This window comes from Mytilus californianus, unplaced genomic scaffold, assembly GCF_021869535.1.
Source record: "Mytilus californianus isolate M0D057914Y unplaced genomic scaffold, xbMytCali1.0.p SCAF_3, whole genome shotgun sequence".
Lineage (NCBI taxonomy): Eukaryota > Metazoa > Mollusca > Bivalvia > Mytilida > Mytilidae > Mytilus > Mytilus californianus.
This window is the reverse complement of record NW_026262679.1, coordinates 61160453-61175590: the sequence shown is the minus strand read 5'-3', so window position 1 is coordinate 61175590 and position 15138 is coordinate 61160453. Positions and strand designations below refer to the sequence as shown.

Genomic DNA, 15138 nt, shown 5'->3' with positions numbered 1-15138 from the left:
TCACAAATGGCCATTTTCAGGACTATCAATATTTTACAGAAAGAGTCTTCATTTGTTGTATGAGGCATTTTAAGTCCCAAAAATAATTCTCTGATGTAAGTGGTTTGACAATTAGTTACTACAATAAGACATGTACAAGAGTTTCTTTAACCAGTTAAAAATTTCTCTCACTTCAAGATGCACCCTCAGAGTAATAATCTTTTATGGTTGACAATTTTGGATTCACCTTTTCTATGGTCCATAATTGTTAATACAAAAAAAAAATAGTATTACATATGAAAAATAACAACAACTCTAACATCAAACTTGTTGAAATCTAATATTTCGAGTAATAACGCATCCATTTTCTGATACCTTTTTGAACCAAAAACCAGAAGTTAAAATCCTATATCAAGACCAGTAAGAATTCTGTATTAACCGTTTTTCTGTATTAGACCTATATTAACGACCAGTTCTCAAACACATGGAATTATATAAACTGAACAATTTATAATGTGTTTTAAGTCATTGGTTAACAATATCCGGTAAAGAAGATAAAATCAAAAGTTTTATAACAAAATAAAATACATTAATATAAGTAGACATATTATTTAACCTTGACTCGATACATCATTTTTTTTTACTACCTTAAACATTACTGAATATTTAGCAGTACTTAGCCTTCACAGAAAGACAATCATTCGTACAGATAATTGTTACAATACAATAGACAAATGCGGAGATGTGGTATGATTGTAAATGAGACAACTATCCACCAAAAGAGTCTATTGGTTTCATAAGGGAAAAGCTGAAAAAGATACTAGTGCTCCTAATATCTTGTGACTGTATCAGATTTGGAAAAGATGTTTTTTTCTTTTTTAAAGACATATCATTCATGTTTTTTTCCTTTTGCCTTGTTTTCATATTATAATTTCTCTTAAAACTGAAAAATATAAATTACTTTTTGTTTATGTGCTTTTCCTTTTACAACTACCCTATCTTATCATATATTTCTTCAAAATACCCTTTTTATTAGAGAAGGAAGATCTGTGTCTGTGTTCATGAACTTCTGAACTTTTTCTGCTATCTGTTTGGCTACAAACTTGAGATCTTTACTCTTCCATGTAAATATGTCCTTATTTTTATCTGTAACAATGAAAAGAATTAAAATTTCACTATTCTGTATCAAATCAGTTTTTGTCATAATTAAACAACATACATGTAGGTAGTCTATGATTATAAAGTTCCTCCTGTTTTACATAATGTTTTTGAAAATAATTTATTATCAGAAAAAAACAGAAACTACAAATAGTGGATTTGTCTGTTATGAAGAAACATATCAAACAAGTGAAACTGTGAGCTACTGCTCACTGATGATACCCCCTCCCAAATATGCATTTGGAATATTTAAACCACAATGTTTTAGGTATAAACATGCATAGATATAAATGAATTACAAATGACTCAGGATCTAGAGGGATAACATTTGCATGTGGGAGACCTTTTAATTTAGGATGGATTTAATTGATAAATACCATAACTTTGACTTCATATATAAATTTCATGTGTAAAATGATGTAAGTGTTCGATAAACAGGAAGTTGTTAAATGATGAATCTGAAAACGCATCACACGGTATAGCTGACTCATATAAACCCTGAAACCAAATTTCAGAAATCCTTGTAATGTAGTTCCTGAGATAAATGTAACGAAAATGTTCATCTACTTGGATGTCATGTGTAAAATGATGTAAGTGTTCGGCAAACAGGAAGTTGTTGAGTGATGAATCTGAAAACACATCACACGGTTTAGCTGACTTATATAAACCCTGAAACCAAATTTCAGAAATCCTTATGTAGTTCCTGAGAAAGATGCGACGAAAAATATTCATGGGATGGATGGACAGACTGACGGACGGACGGACAGAGGTAAAACAGTATGCCCCCAATTTTTTAAAGCGGGGTATAAAGTGGGGGTATAATAAAGAAGTGGTTACAGTAAAATAAATCAGTCAATTACATGATCTAATGGTAACAGCAAAACTAACTTAAGATATGAACTACGACATAAAACCAACATATATTGTGTTATAGAGCTTCCACTCATATCTAATTTTTTAAAAGCCTTTATTGAGACATTCAAAAAATATGATAAAGCACTTATCAAATAATATTTGACCAGCTGTAAATAAAAATATCCATCTTTCTATAGATTTTAGAGAATTCAAATGGTTGTGGGACATCATGTGCTGACCAAATATATTAAAAACACAGCATTTACAAGTTATAAACTTCAGCATGCATTAAGTTTTTCTTGACCTAGGATTATTCTATCAAAAAATTGAAAGGGTAGAAATATGTTTGGTTTTCATTGTTTTAAATCCCCAGTATTGATAATATTTCTAAAATTTACCAAAAAATCTTAATCAGTAAAATATTTTATTAACTGCATATTAATATGTATGAAAATGAAAACTGTTTTTACATAATATATGAATCTTTAAATTTTTAACCCTTATACATGGTATTGTCCAGTTGTCAGTGAAACAAGAAGTAGCTATTCAGGTGTTTTCAGTTTCAATTTTCAGATGGATATGTTGTGCATTTCTTTATAATGTCCCTTCAAGATTTTCATTTTGGATTATGATATTTGAAATATTTGAAATCTATTGGAATCAATGTGCATAACATATTGGATTCATTTTATTTGAATTCACTTCTCAGATGCCTTTTTATAGTAATTTTGCTTCATAAAATGTGACTTGTTTTTTCCAAGAATGGATTGTCATGAAGGTATCAAGAGGGAATTAATTCATTCAAAATGTGTTGTGTGGCTTTAACATGATGATGTACATGTAAAATTCATAATAATATTGGAGTATACCTTGCAGTGTTTTTCTTTGTAATCTATTATAAGAGGACTTTTGTGCAAAAAATACTGTGTTCACTCAAGGAAATTCAATTTGCATAGTATGGATTTAGTTATCTAAAAGGTTATAAAAAATCAAAACTTGAATGCAAGAAGGAGAAATAATTTCAACATGACTTGTGTCTGTGGCTTTAAATGCAATTTTGAAAACATTCATTATAAATTTTGGGATATATTATAAGAGTGATTCACCTGTTTAAATGGGAAAATATCATGGAAATGAAACAAAATGTTAAATTCTTATAGTGGATATAGTCTAATGTAGTGATAAAGTGAAAAGAAAAAGTAAAATATTCCAAAATATTCCTAACGTTTGGATAATGTGAATGTGAAATTGGAAATAATCATTATAAAGTTCTGGATCTAATATTGTTTAATTGGAACATATACTTTGGTAAATGAAATAAAAACTCAATACTGTGGATATAGTAAAATCAAGTGATATAGTGCAAAATATATGAATAAACTTATCCAAAATATTTGTAAAGTGAGGATAATCATTTTAAATATGATAATGGAAATAATCAAATATTGCAAAATTCTGTACCTGTTTTTGGTGTTATATATATCATGGGAAATTAAACAGAATATGGATATAGAGAGAAAATCTAGTTATATAGTGAAAAACGTAAACAAATATTCGAAAACTTTCATAAAATTAGGAAAATGTTATAAATTATTTCAGATAAAGAAAATGGAATACTGGATGAGATGTAAAATATCAGTGTCAATATTAGAGTAAATAAAATAGTTCATTCAAATATGATTTTGATATTTCAATATGAATATGCATAAACAATTTGTACAAGGAACATGTCAATAAGTGTAAAACCAAATGTCTAAATGAAGGAATGCACACAGTTGTTCTGGTGTTTATTAATCCTGGAAATAAGTCAAGTAGTTCAGATTTCCAGAGAAGCAAAAACAAATTATTTTGAGTTATTTCCCATTAGAAAAATCCAAAGAGATATTAAAAAGGTTTTTTTTCAACAATATACAAGAAATCCAAGCACTCATAGTATTTGACTATGAAAACATTAAGAGGAAATGTAGTGAATTATACGACATGCAATTAAATTCCCTGCAAAAAAACATATAGTCTTGATCTGGCTTGCTTACTCCTAAAATTTTAAATGACAGTAAAATAAAAATCTGTTTTTCCTTCTAAATGTTGTGTTTTTTTGGCATTTGTATGACCAATTATTTCATTGAAAACAACCATTTCAATAACAAAAAGACTAATAACAATGTTTATTTCTTTACCTGTTTTTGGATTCTCTAATAAAAAAACATGATAAAAGGAGTTTTTTATTAAATCCGCAGTTTTTAGTAAATACAAGAACATGAAATAAGTTTGCGTCTAGTTATCATATATAAGTGGTCATATTCTAGCATTATTCATACCATATAAACTAATTTAGACTGAATGCATATTATGTTATTCAACAAAGATAAACATTGAAGCCTTGATCAGGTTTGGAACAAACCCTCTATATGGTGTTTATACATGTATAGAGGGATTATCCTTCTATAGAGGGGTATTTTTGTTTAGACAGGATTTAAAGCAAAATAGGGCAGAATGGCATTTTCTACTTATTATGGCAGTAACCTGCAACATTTGATGCATCAACTGATGTGCTTAATTTAATATGCACATGCCCAGTTTACTGCTAAACTGACTGAATATACAATCTATTGTTCACCATAATTGAAAGCTGTGATGATCAGGTAAATTCCACTGTTATGACTCACTGATCAGAATTTCTATTGTTAGATTTAACATAAAATTTAAAGGTCAACTGTCCCTTTTGTTGTTGATCAGGTGTTCAGATAGATATACAATAGATTGCAAGTTCTGTCACATTAGCAGAAAACTGGGCATCCCAATTTTTAGTAAATTGCAATAATTGATGCATATAATGCTATAGATTATAGCCAATATAACTAGAAAATACCATTCTGCCCTATTTTGCTTTAAATCCAGTCTTAACAAATATACCCCTCTATAGAGGGATAATTTTATCCCTCTATAGAAGGATTATCCCTCTATAGAGGTATAAACACCATATAGAGGGTTTGTTCCCAACCTGTTGATGCCATATTTATAAGTTTTGAAAAACCTATCTCATTTATACTACAACAGTAACAATTAAACAGGTGAAGTGATAGGACAGCATCCAGGTAGACTCTAAATTAAAATACATGAGTGATCAAAAATATTTTCTTCCCTTTCAATTTGTTTTAAAGAATAATCCTAGGTTAAGAAAAACTTCAGGAAAAAAGCTTGCTGAAAGTTTTGTTTAGGTGAATAAAAATCTTTACAGGTAGCATCAAGGTAGATTTAAATCTAACAAAACCAACTGGTCAGTTTAAATGTCCCAATTGTATTGTCAATATTACAATCTGGTTGAGCAATAGGTACAGGTAAACAGTAACACCCATAGTCAAGTCACAGTAAAAAAAAAATCGTACTTTGACCTACGTTGAACACTTAAATACATTGTTCACCTCTACCCACGAAATCCAAGAATATTGGTAGCCAACGAATAATAATGAATCTACAGTAATCACCTATAACGAAGTTATCAGTGAATTCCATATGAGAAAATGAAAAGGAAGTATTCAAAAGAGCTATAATTTAAATATTACTTTTTTTTCTGGTAAACAACACCAAAATATTACAACACAAAAATATAACAGTACCTGTATTATTAGTAGTCCAGCTGATATATTGTGTTGTAGAAAATTGTATTGCAAGGCATGGTGGTGGCCAGTCTGACAGAAAACTGACTGGAATGATGTACTTTCCTAAAACATCTGCTAACTTTATCTACAGATGGAAAGTATGCATAAATGTGTTAGGGCAAGAAAAGACAACTTTAATATTTTTTCAAACTATTAAAAATGTATGATGTCCAATTTCTTAGTTTCAAGTTGTTTTTTCATATTGTAAAAAATAATGCTGAACATTTTCAAACTTCTCATTCTTTTAATATTAAAATTCCGTGATTGCCATCTTCATAACGTATTAAAGAATGCTTACAGTTAATGAAAGCCAGGTTAACATGTTGATTTGAAAAAAATATGTCCTACACTCTTACATCATTAAGAAACAGATTTTTTTCTTTAAGACCAAGTGAGAAAGTGTTATTTTACATATATATATTGGGGATATCTAGAAGATGTAGTTGGCTTTTACAGAAACTTATATCTTTAGACAAAATAAACTTAAGGATACTCTTTAATTTTAGAGATATATGAGATGAGGAAAAGTGTATATAAAGGTAGGAAGTTTAATATAAATTAAATATCCATGATTAACTATATGCATGTGTAGTAACTGGGTAGTACCATTTTACAATTATTAAAAATAATATATGCACCATGTATGGTAGCTTTAATCCTCATTCACATATATACTATCCTATTTGGTGATTTACTACTCCCTGACATTAGGAAAAAAAGTTTTTTAAACTAACCTCTCTATTTGTCCATAAAGTTTCTCCATACTTTGGTGTGACTAATGGCACAAACACCTGACAATTACTCACAGCATCGTTGAGAGAATCCTGCCAATCCACACCTGATGTGATTTCATGTACATCCTGGTAAATAACATAATTTATTAACTGACATGTCAGTTAGGGATCTGCTTGGAAATTTTTGTGAGGCACAAAAACAAACAATTAATACTGATGCAAACAAAGCCATACATTTCTGGCTGATCAATTTTCTTGGATTTCCTGTTACAAGCAAAACATCTTTTCCATCAATTTCTAAGTATTAATCTTTCTAAAAATTGTGGGAACATATACTTATAAACACACAGTATCATTTGGAATAGCATATTATTCATATACACATATATATATATCAATTTCTGTTGAAATCCAAGCACAACATTAGAAGTTTCTCAAAATTTGAGGTTTTTACTGCAAAGTTCTCCATTTCTCTTCAATTTTCACAAAAACAAAATGATTTGACCATCTACATATGATTCACAAGAAGTACAAAATTGTGCTCTACTTCTTTTAATACTTTTGGAGATTATGCCTTTACAAAAAGGGTGTTCTCAAAAATATGTGCTTTTTTAACAAAAACTAATTTTTTCCTTAAACTCTATTTCAATTTTCACCAAAAAAAATGTTCATATCTATAATAATTGCAAAACGACTATACAAAATTTCATTTTGGAATTTTTGTGTTTACAAAAATTGTTGATGGACAGATAAACAGACTGACAAAGTGAAAACTATAGGGCTCCTGCATTCAAAATTCATATTGCAAACAAATGATGATAACTCTCAACTTGTTAAACAATAAGATTCACATTCAATTGTAAACAGAGCTTATGTATATTTTTGTTTGTCAGCAGCCATACTTACAAGATAGACACTAAAACCAAGAGAAGATAACTCTTGTTTAAGGGTTAGAGCATGATGTGCTGCATCTGCACGTACATAACTTATCAAAATTTGTTTCTCATCAGTTACACACGAATCAGCAATCTGATTTCTATCCAGGTCCTTACTGGTACGAAATGATAAATGTCGAGTGCTGCAAAAAATAAAGATTATGTCAATGGTTTCTTCACATGTCATATAACGCGTACATAAACATATCATTTGTTCATTTTCTTCACAAAAAAGTATATAACTCTTAAAAGCCTTGATATCTGAAATCACTGTCATCTGAGCAATATTCTGAAATAATCATTGAGTACTCACAGTTACACGAAAGACATGGGTAAAAATATCTGTCACAGTACAGAAAAATCAAGTTGCTTAAAAGGAAAAAAAAAAAAAAAAAAACAGACTCAGCACAACTAAAATCAGCAATGATATGACATATTTGCATGTGTTAATCATGCAGATTATCATAGGCACATCAGAGGTTTACCTACAATTACTATAAAAATAAATGGGGAATGTGTCCATGGGACACAGATGATGCCCCCGCTTGCATATAATGTTATAAAGGGACATAACTCAAGAATGGTAAAAGTGAAGCTACCCAAATTTGTACTTGATCAGAGTTTTGTGGTAATAAGCACACGTATGAGTTTCATAACATTTGGTTGAGGCAAACTAAAGTTAGAAAACAGAAACAAAAAATTCAGCAATTTTTTTTCATTTGTAAAGGGGCATAACTCTAGATCAGTAAAAGTGACACCACCCAAATTCAAACTTGATCTGTGTTTTGTGGTAATAAGCATTGTGTATAAGTTTCATAACATTTGGTTGAGGCAAACCAAAGTTAGAGTACAGAAACCAATTTGGGAAGTACGTACAGAAGTACAAATGAACTGACGGACAAGGGTAAAATTTAATGCCCACTCCGCTACGGTGGGGGGATAAAACTGTTTATAAACAAGAAATTTGTTTGGAAATATTTCTCAACAAGAACCTTTTTTTTTTAATTTTACAAAAAGTAAATTAGTAACAATTATTATAGATAGTTTTTTGTCAATAAACTGCTGTGTTTACCCTTTAATTTTCTTCCTTGGTTGGGGACTAGGAGTCAGTGGGGAACTGCTTGGTGTAAGGAATGTCTGAACATCAACAATGAGACAGGAATCTTCAATTATGTCAATGACTTTCAACTGACTCTCTTGCTTACAGCTAATTGGCCAGGCATTGTGTTTCAGGAACCAGTAGTTTTGTCTTGAGAGCTTACTTCCTGTCATCTATAAATAAATAGAAAATTGTCATATTAAGGATCATCTATAAACTTTTCTTCCGTTATGTTAGTTTTCCTTTTTCATAATTTGAAAAAGGTACCTTCCTTTCTTCAATGTTCTTGAATTTGCATAAAAAGAAAAGCTGTAATATGGTCTTTTATAAATTGTGACTTGGATGGAGAGTTGTCTCATTGGCACTCATACCACATCTTCTTATATCTAATTATTTGTAACAAAAACTGAAGTATTACAAAATTTAATGAATTTTGCACTTTTTAAAATAATTGATATGTTTCAACTGAAATGACTTTCAAATAGTAAGAGATATGTTTGTCACCTAGACAAACTTGATTTGAAGGATCTAGTAAGTTCTCACATGCACACTATTTTTGCAACTTTCATTATTACCTATATATTTTTATATTCCTAAATATTTTGTTACATCGTAGGTAATTCTTATAATTATCTGATTTAAAGTTGAATATTATCTCAACTTTGCCGCATATATAGATAGCAAATCTTGTACTTGTACTCTTGACCCTTATTTTGTTCATTTTTGGAAAGGCATATAGATTTGAAATTTCAGGACTAATAAACAATTTGTATTCAATTTGTAAACTAAACTGCACTCTTTCAATAGCACAAACATTTTTTATACATAGACCCAACTAATTGAATGTTTTTGTGCATTTATTATTCTATTAAAATACATTATTTAGCATGATAAGAAGAAATTCTTTGAATAATTCTTAAAATTATATAAAATTAACTGTTTGTATATTTATTTAAAAAAATTATTACATGTGAATATGACAATGTAAACTGTAGTGTTCTTAACGATTGTGATCCGCCTATAGATGGGTTTCGAATGAAGTAATCTGAGTTTGAGATATTTCCTGTGGTCGCCATTTAAGAGGAATAAATGGTTGATTTTCTTTTTTGACTAGCTGAGTTGAAACATGCCATACACATATTAAAGCCTAATAAGATATCCTTACTAGATTGTTTTGGTGAACTACAAAAGGATGAAAGAAATAAAAACTGTTCAGAAAAAAACTTTTTCTAAAGTCTAGCAGTTAGTTTAAAAAGTTGAATATAGCTGATAAATGATGGAAATTAAGCACTAAAACCTCCAAACTGGCGACAAAAGGGAAGGTTTTTTGCTCAAATTGTGTGAATCTAAACCTATCCATAAGGAAAACTCCCCCCATACTGATCATGTTCAAAGTGTGTATAAAACAATTTTCCTGTTACAAATTGGATTAAAAGTTGAGTATATAGTATAAATGTATAAAATTGATGACCAATATATATACTGCAAAAAAATACCAGATATAGTACATCATACACTCTATGCATGATAACTAGTAAAACAAAAAAATATTCAGAAATATATTTGTGATGCTGCAATTAGTTCTGTGTTCTGGTGTAATACCACCAAATCATAGTACGCCACATCCGGTTGCATACGAAAAAGGGTTGAAAAAAAATATTCCTTTGAATTTGACAGATGTAGGAAATCAATCCTACATTTCATTGCAGTAAAAAAATACTGAGTCATAAACATATATCTTGGGTGTTTCAAAGCACCATCCTTTTTTTATTTGGTGTTTCTATAGAATATTTTGGAAACTTGAGGTTACATGGTTACTAAAGCTTGTACACAGGAAAAAAAACGGGTGAAAATTTGATTGGTTAACTTCCAGTGATGGTTATTATCTTATATGCAATGAAATGTTACGTGAAATTTTGTCTGTAGTACTGAACAGGATAAAACTTTACTCCTTCCAAGTATTTTTATATTTGAAACAAAGATAATTTCTGCACAATTTTTTGAAAAGTGCAAATTTAACAAATACTAATAGTGGAAAAACAATGGTGGTATTACACCATCTCAAATATTGCAATACACATTGTACAGTATTTTTCAATAAATCATAAGCCGTTTCCTGCTATTAAATTTTCAAATGATTAAACTAGTAAACTTTGTAAAATATTTTACATGAAATTCCAAGGTTTGCAACACAAAGACCTTGCATTTTCATTAGAATATCTTACTGAATGTTACCTGTGATTGAATAGATTGTCGTACATCTGACAAAACACAATGGAGATCAACAAACACCATACCAAGATTTTCTCCAGACCTCTGTCTAATTCCAATACATGGTGTCTCTACAATCATGACAATCAATAAACTATCATCTATAAAGCAAACAAGCATATTGTCCTTCAAATCTTTCTTTTTGGCTGAATAGATTCAAAGATAAAGGTTATAATTATATGGTAGTTGTGAAATCATTGTATTTTTTGTGGATTAATATCAATTAATGTCAATGTTTACAATTTTGAAATCGTCAATGTGTTAACAAATATATAGTTTAGTCATTTTACAAGATCATATTTTTTTGGACAGTTTCCTGAGTGAAAAAAACCCACTTCATCAGTAGGTGAGAATATAAAAGACCCCCTTTTAAGAAAATAAATCAACTGGAAAATGGCATGATATTGACTTTTGGAAAAATGCAATAGATACATGTATTATGTATATTTAGAATGCAAAATATATTCAGACTATATTTACACCAAGATGTCATTAAATGTAATTCTATATCCTCATATATATTCTGACATGCACATATCCCTTTTTAATTACAGCTACATAAGTTGAACAAACAGTACTCCCAGCTAACAAATGAAAAACATCTTACCGAAATATCTCTGTATAAATAATGAGCACTCCTCTGATACAATTTGTTTTACAAAAACTGAGTTCTCCAAGTTCTGGTTAATATTCCAACTGAAATAAAAATAGTTTCAGATAAATGACAGATAGGAAAGTTCCCAGATAGTTCCTGCTTTACTATGGAGGTAGAAAAAAGTCATATCATATGACATTTTCTATAGGTCGTATCACATGATATTTTCTTTGCATCTGTCTAGTTTTTAGCACAGGCAAATTAAGCAAATAGACTGATTAAAATAGATAACTACACTTTTCTAATGTTGTTTTTAAAATTGAAGAATTGAAAATGTGAGTTCTCATAAATGAAATATCAATTCCATCGCATTCTTTTAAATAATAAAAACATGGCAATAGTTTCTGAATTTAAAGTATCCTCTTCTGCATGTACATGTATGTTTCTATGTCAGTAACTTGTCGTACATGTATATGTATGTACAGTTAAACAAGTGGTTTACTTATTACACTCCTTAATTTATAACTGAGAGGTCATTATTGTTAAGTATTAGAAGGTGCCATTAACTTAAACTCTCATTTATCCCCCTTAAAAAAATAAAAATGATAAGGATATAATCTGACATTTAGTCATAAAATACAAATACCCCTGCTTTGTACAGAATATGAAAGTTTCTGGTAGAGCTGCAACTTGACAATACATCAGAGTTCTCAAGTTGTGCAGGGATAAATCTTCATTCTTTGCTACCATGACAACACCAAGACATGTCTGAGTTTCAGTCCTACCACCACTTATAAGCTGTATTCCTATCAAACAATTTTCTGTTATTTCTGTCTCTAAAATAGATATTTAAAGAAAAAAAATTAGGCAAAGAAATACTAACTTTCCAGTTATCAGAAAAAAGCAGTTTAAGCCAAAAATCTGCCGCTGGCTTGAATTTATTGGCAGACCAAAATAAATACAATGTGTAAAAAAACGCACTGTTTAAATTTTACCACTTTAAAACTTGTTAGATAGTGTTTATTTGGAAAACTCAGATTTTATCATTTGTTTGTTCAAAGTTAACTTGGCTATTTGCAAAATGTCAAAATGTTTCTATCCTTTGATGTTTGTTAAACTAACAAATGACAAAAGTGCAAAAGATTGTTGAAATGGATTTTTCTACACAGGATTACCTGATTGAACTTCCAGATACACTTGGAGATAAAAAGTGCTAAACCAAGATGATGCATTGTGCAACCAAGCATCAAATTAAACTTTGACTAGATCTTTAATTAAATAAAAGCGATGTCCTTGAGCTTTTCGTTACTTATGTAGATACATTGTATCACTGTATCAAATTTAATGGAAATGTGTTTTTTTTTTATTACAGCTGTCAAGTTTGGCCCCATGAATAAAGCAAGATGGTAGATGCTGTTGCTTAGTCTGTCTATTTTAAAAAATATTAAACAGATCCAGACAAAACTGTGTGAATAAAGCTCAGAGTCTGTCAGAGCATTAATCTGTATACACATTTCTTTCACCTATTTGGAAAAAGATATGTTTATTACTTTATTTAAATCAAGAATATGTCCGTTGTTGGAATATTCCACAAAGTGTGGTCCCCATATTTAAAGAAGGATATGAGGAAAATTGAACAGATACAGCACCATGCTACCAAACTGGTACCAAGTATAAGAAATTTAAGTTATGTAGAAAGATTGAAAACCTTAGGCCTACCAACACTTGAATACAGATTGTTATGATGTGTTAAATGTACAAGTGTATAAAGCTTTAGACTAGATAGAAGATATCAAATGGCAAAATTTATTTGAGTTGTCTAGAAATTCTACTAGAGGTCATCCTTGGAAATTGAATAAGAAGAGGTGTAATTCAACTCAATGTCGTCATACTTTTTCCACATAGGATCATTAATGAATGGAATAGTCTGTCAACAGAATCTGCTAGCTAGTGTAAAATTTGTTCACGTCTTTAAAAATCGTATTAAAGAGGAAAACTGGAATGAAATGAATTTTAATCCAACATAGATGATAAATATTAGTTATTTTAAATTTTTAATTAGAATCTCTTAATTGATACAATTTAAATCATGTAAATACTGTTGTTAACTAGAATAGGAATATAAGTTATCCTTTCTAAGCGCACAGCTCGTAGTGTAATAGTATATATTATTAAATGTATATGACTATAAATTTTCTGTTTTCTTATTGGCTAAAAGCTGCATAGGAAATCCTCTTTGATTAAACATTATATTCACCGTGGAAAAAATCATAAGGGGTTAATATAAGATTTGGAACAGCATCCGTGTACCTTAATAGAGATATTCCAAGGCAACGTCGATGACGTTGATTTATGGCGTCATGCAAATTCCTGATTTTTTCTTCATTTAGGTGTATTTTTTTCTGTTCTTTGTGTTTTCAATGTATTTTTTTATTAGTAAATTTTATTGAATATATTAACTTATGAAAATTAGCTACTGCAAAGGCAGATGATATATAGAGTATAAAAACAGGGAGCAGTTTTAAAAGCATCTTGAGCAAATACTTGAAAATTGGAGAAGGATAAAAAGTCATATAATAAAACAATTGTTAGACTTTTGATTTCGTTTGATACAACGATACAACCAGAGATATGACATTCACCGAGGCTGAGGGTGAATGTCAAATCTCTTGGGTTGATAAATCATTGTATCGTTATCAACCTCAACAAAAGTCAATAATTGTATAATAATTATAAAGTTTGATTAAAAGGCGGCTAAAGAAGTTTGCTGCAGTAATCCAGGTACATGTAGGTAAAACAAATAAATCACAGAACTTTCTGTCACTGAACAAATTTTCAGATATGTGAGATTTTATGAAGTCACCAACCAGTTAGTCCAGCTTCTGTATCATACATAATCATTTTATATGAGGTGCCAGGTAAAGAATTCCATATATTATGGAATAACTGTTTCACAGATGATATCAGATATGTTCCTAATGTCGTAACTACAATACCCTTCCCTTTTCACGAATGTGACTTACCGAATTAGACTATTTACCAGATTTGTAATAACATAAGCAACACGACGGGTGCCACATGTGGAGCAGGATCTGCTTACCCTTCCGGAGCACCTGAGATCACCCCCAGTTTTTGGTGGGGTTCGTGTTGCTAGGTCTTTAGTTTTCTATGTTGTGTCATCTGTACTATTATTTGTCTGTTTGTCTTATTATTTTTGGCCATGGCGTTGTCAGTTTGTTTTCGATCTATGAGTTTGACTGTCCCTCTGGTATCTTTCATCCCTCTTTTATATACCTATGGTGTCTGTATAAAAGTTTTAATATGTTTATTCATAAAAAATAGTGCTTTACTTTCAATTTTTTTTGTTAGTTTGGACTCATTATAAATAAGGACAACGAAGGATGTGTGGTATGATTGCCAAGTTTAAAGTTAATGGTTATACAGTTATAACCTGATAATGTTATATGACAACTACCCGTTATCCACAAAATGAAATGTAAGCAATCATAGGCAACCTTAATGCCTTCAACTATAACATGTCAACATAGAGTTATTTAAACTGTCAATTCTTTAATTGTTACCAAAATTCTCCATTAGCACAGCTCGTGATTGTGTGAGAAATCTTTTTTGAAACTGGCGGGCATGGAAAATCAGGGAACGTCCAGGTAAGGGACGTATAACGATCTGTACTGTATTTTTGAATGTTCAGTATAAACCTCATTTTAGAGGAGCACCATCGTGATACTGTATCAGCAGAGATAGTCCAAATAATTATGACGTCTTGTAAGGTTGTTTTATTTTACTTTCTTGCTGTGACACATTCTTAGCGTATAATACATTGATAGCCGACATT

At 30.1% G+C, this 15138-nt stretch overlaps 1 protein-coding gene across 1 annotated transcript in view; it reads right to left on the bottom strand.

The window, feature by feature from the left end:
• Positions 1-14953, bottom strand: part of LOC127733546 (uncharacterized) — a 30456-nt gene extending 15503 nt beyond the window's left edge. The window contains exons 1-9 of the mRNA XM_052242893.1: positions 14867-14953; positions 11932-12121; positions 11298-11386; positions 10655-10761; positions 8393-8592; positions 7292-7463; positions 6386-6511; positions 5589-5736; positions 1004-1125 (exon numbers count right to left, since the gene is read on the bottom strand). Coding sequence (XP_052098853.1) covers positions 1004-1125; positions 5589-5736; positions 6386-6511; positions 7292-7463; positions 8393-8592; positions 10655-10761; positions 11298-11386; positions 11932-12121; positions 14867-14879 — 1167 coding nt within the window. The 5' untranslated portion in view covers positions 14880-14953. The remainder of the gene's footprint in view (positions 1-1003; positions 1126-5588; positions 5737-6385; positions 6512-7291; positions 7464-8392; positions 8593-10654; positions 10762-11297; positions 11387-11931; positions 12122-14866) is intronic.
• Positions 14954-15138: the final 185 nt, after the last annotated feature.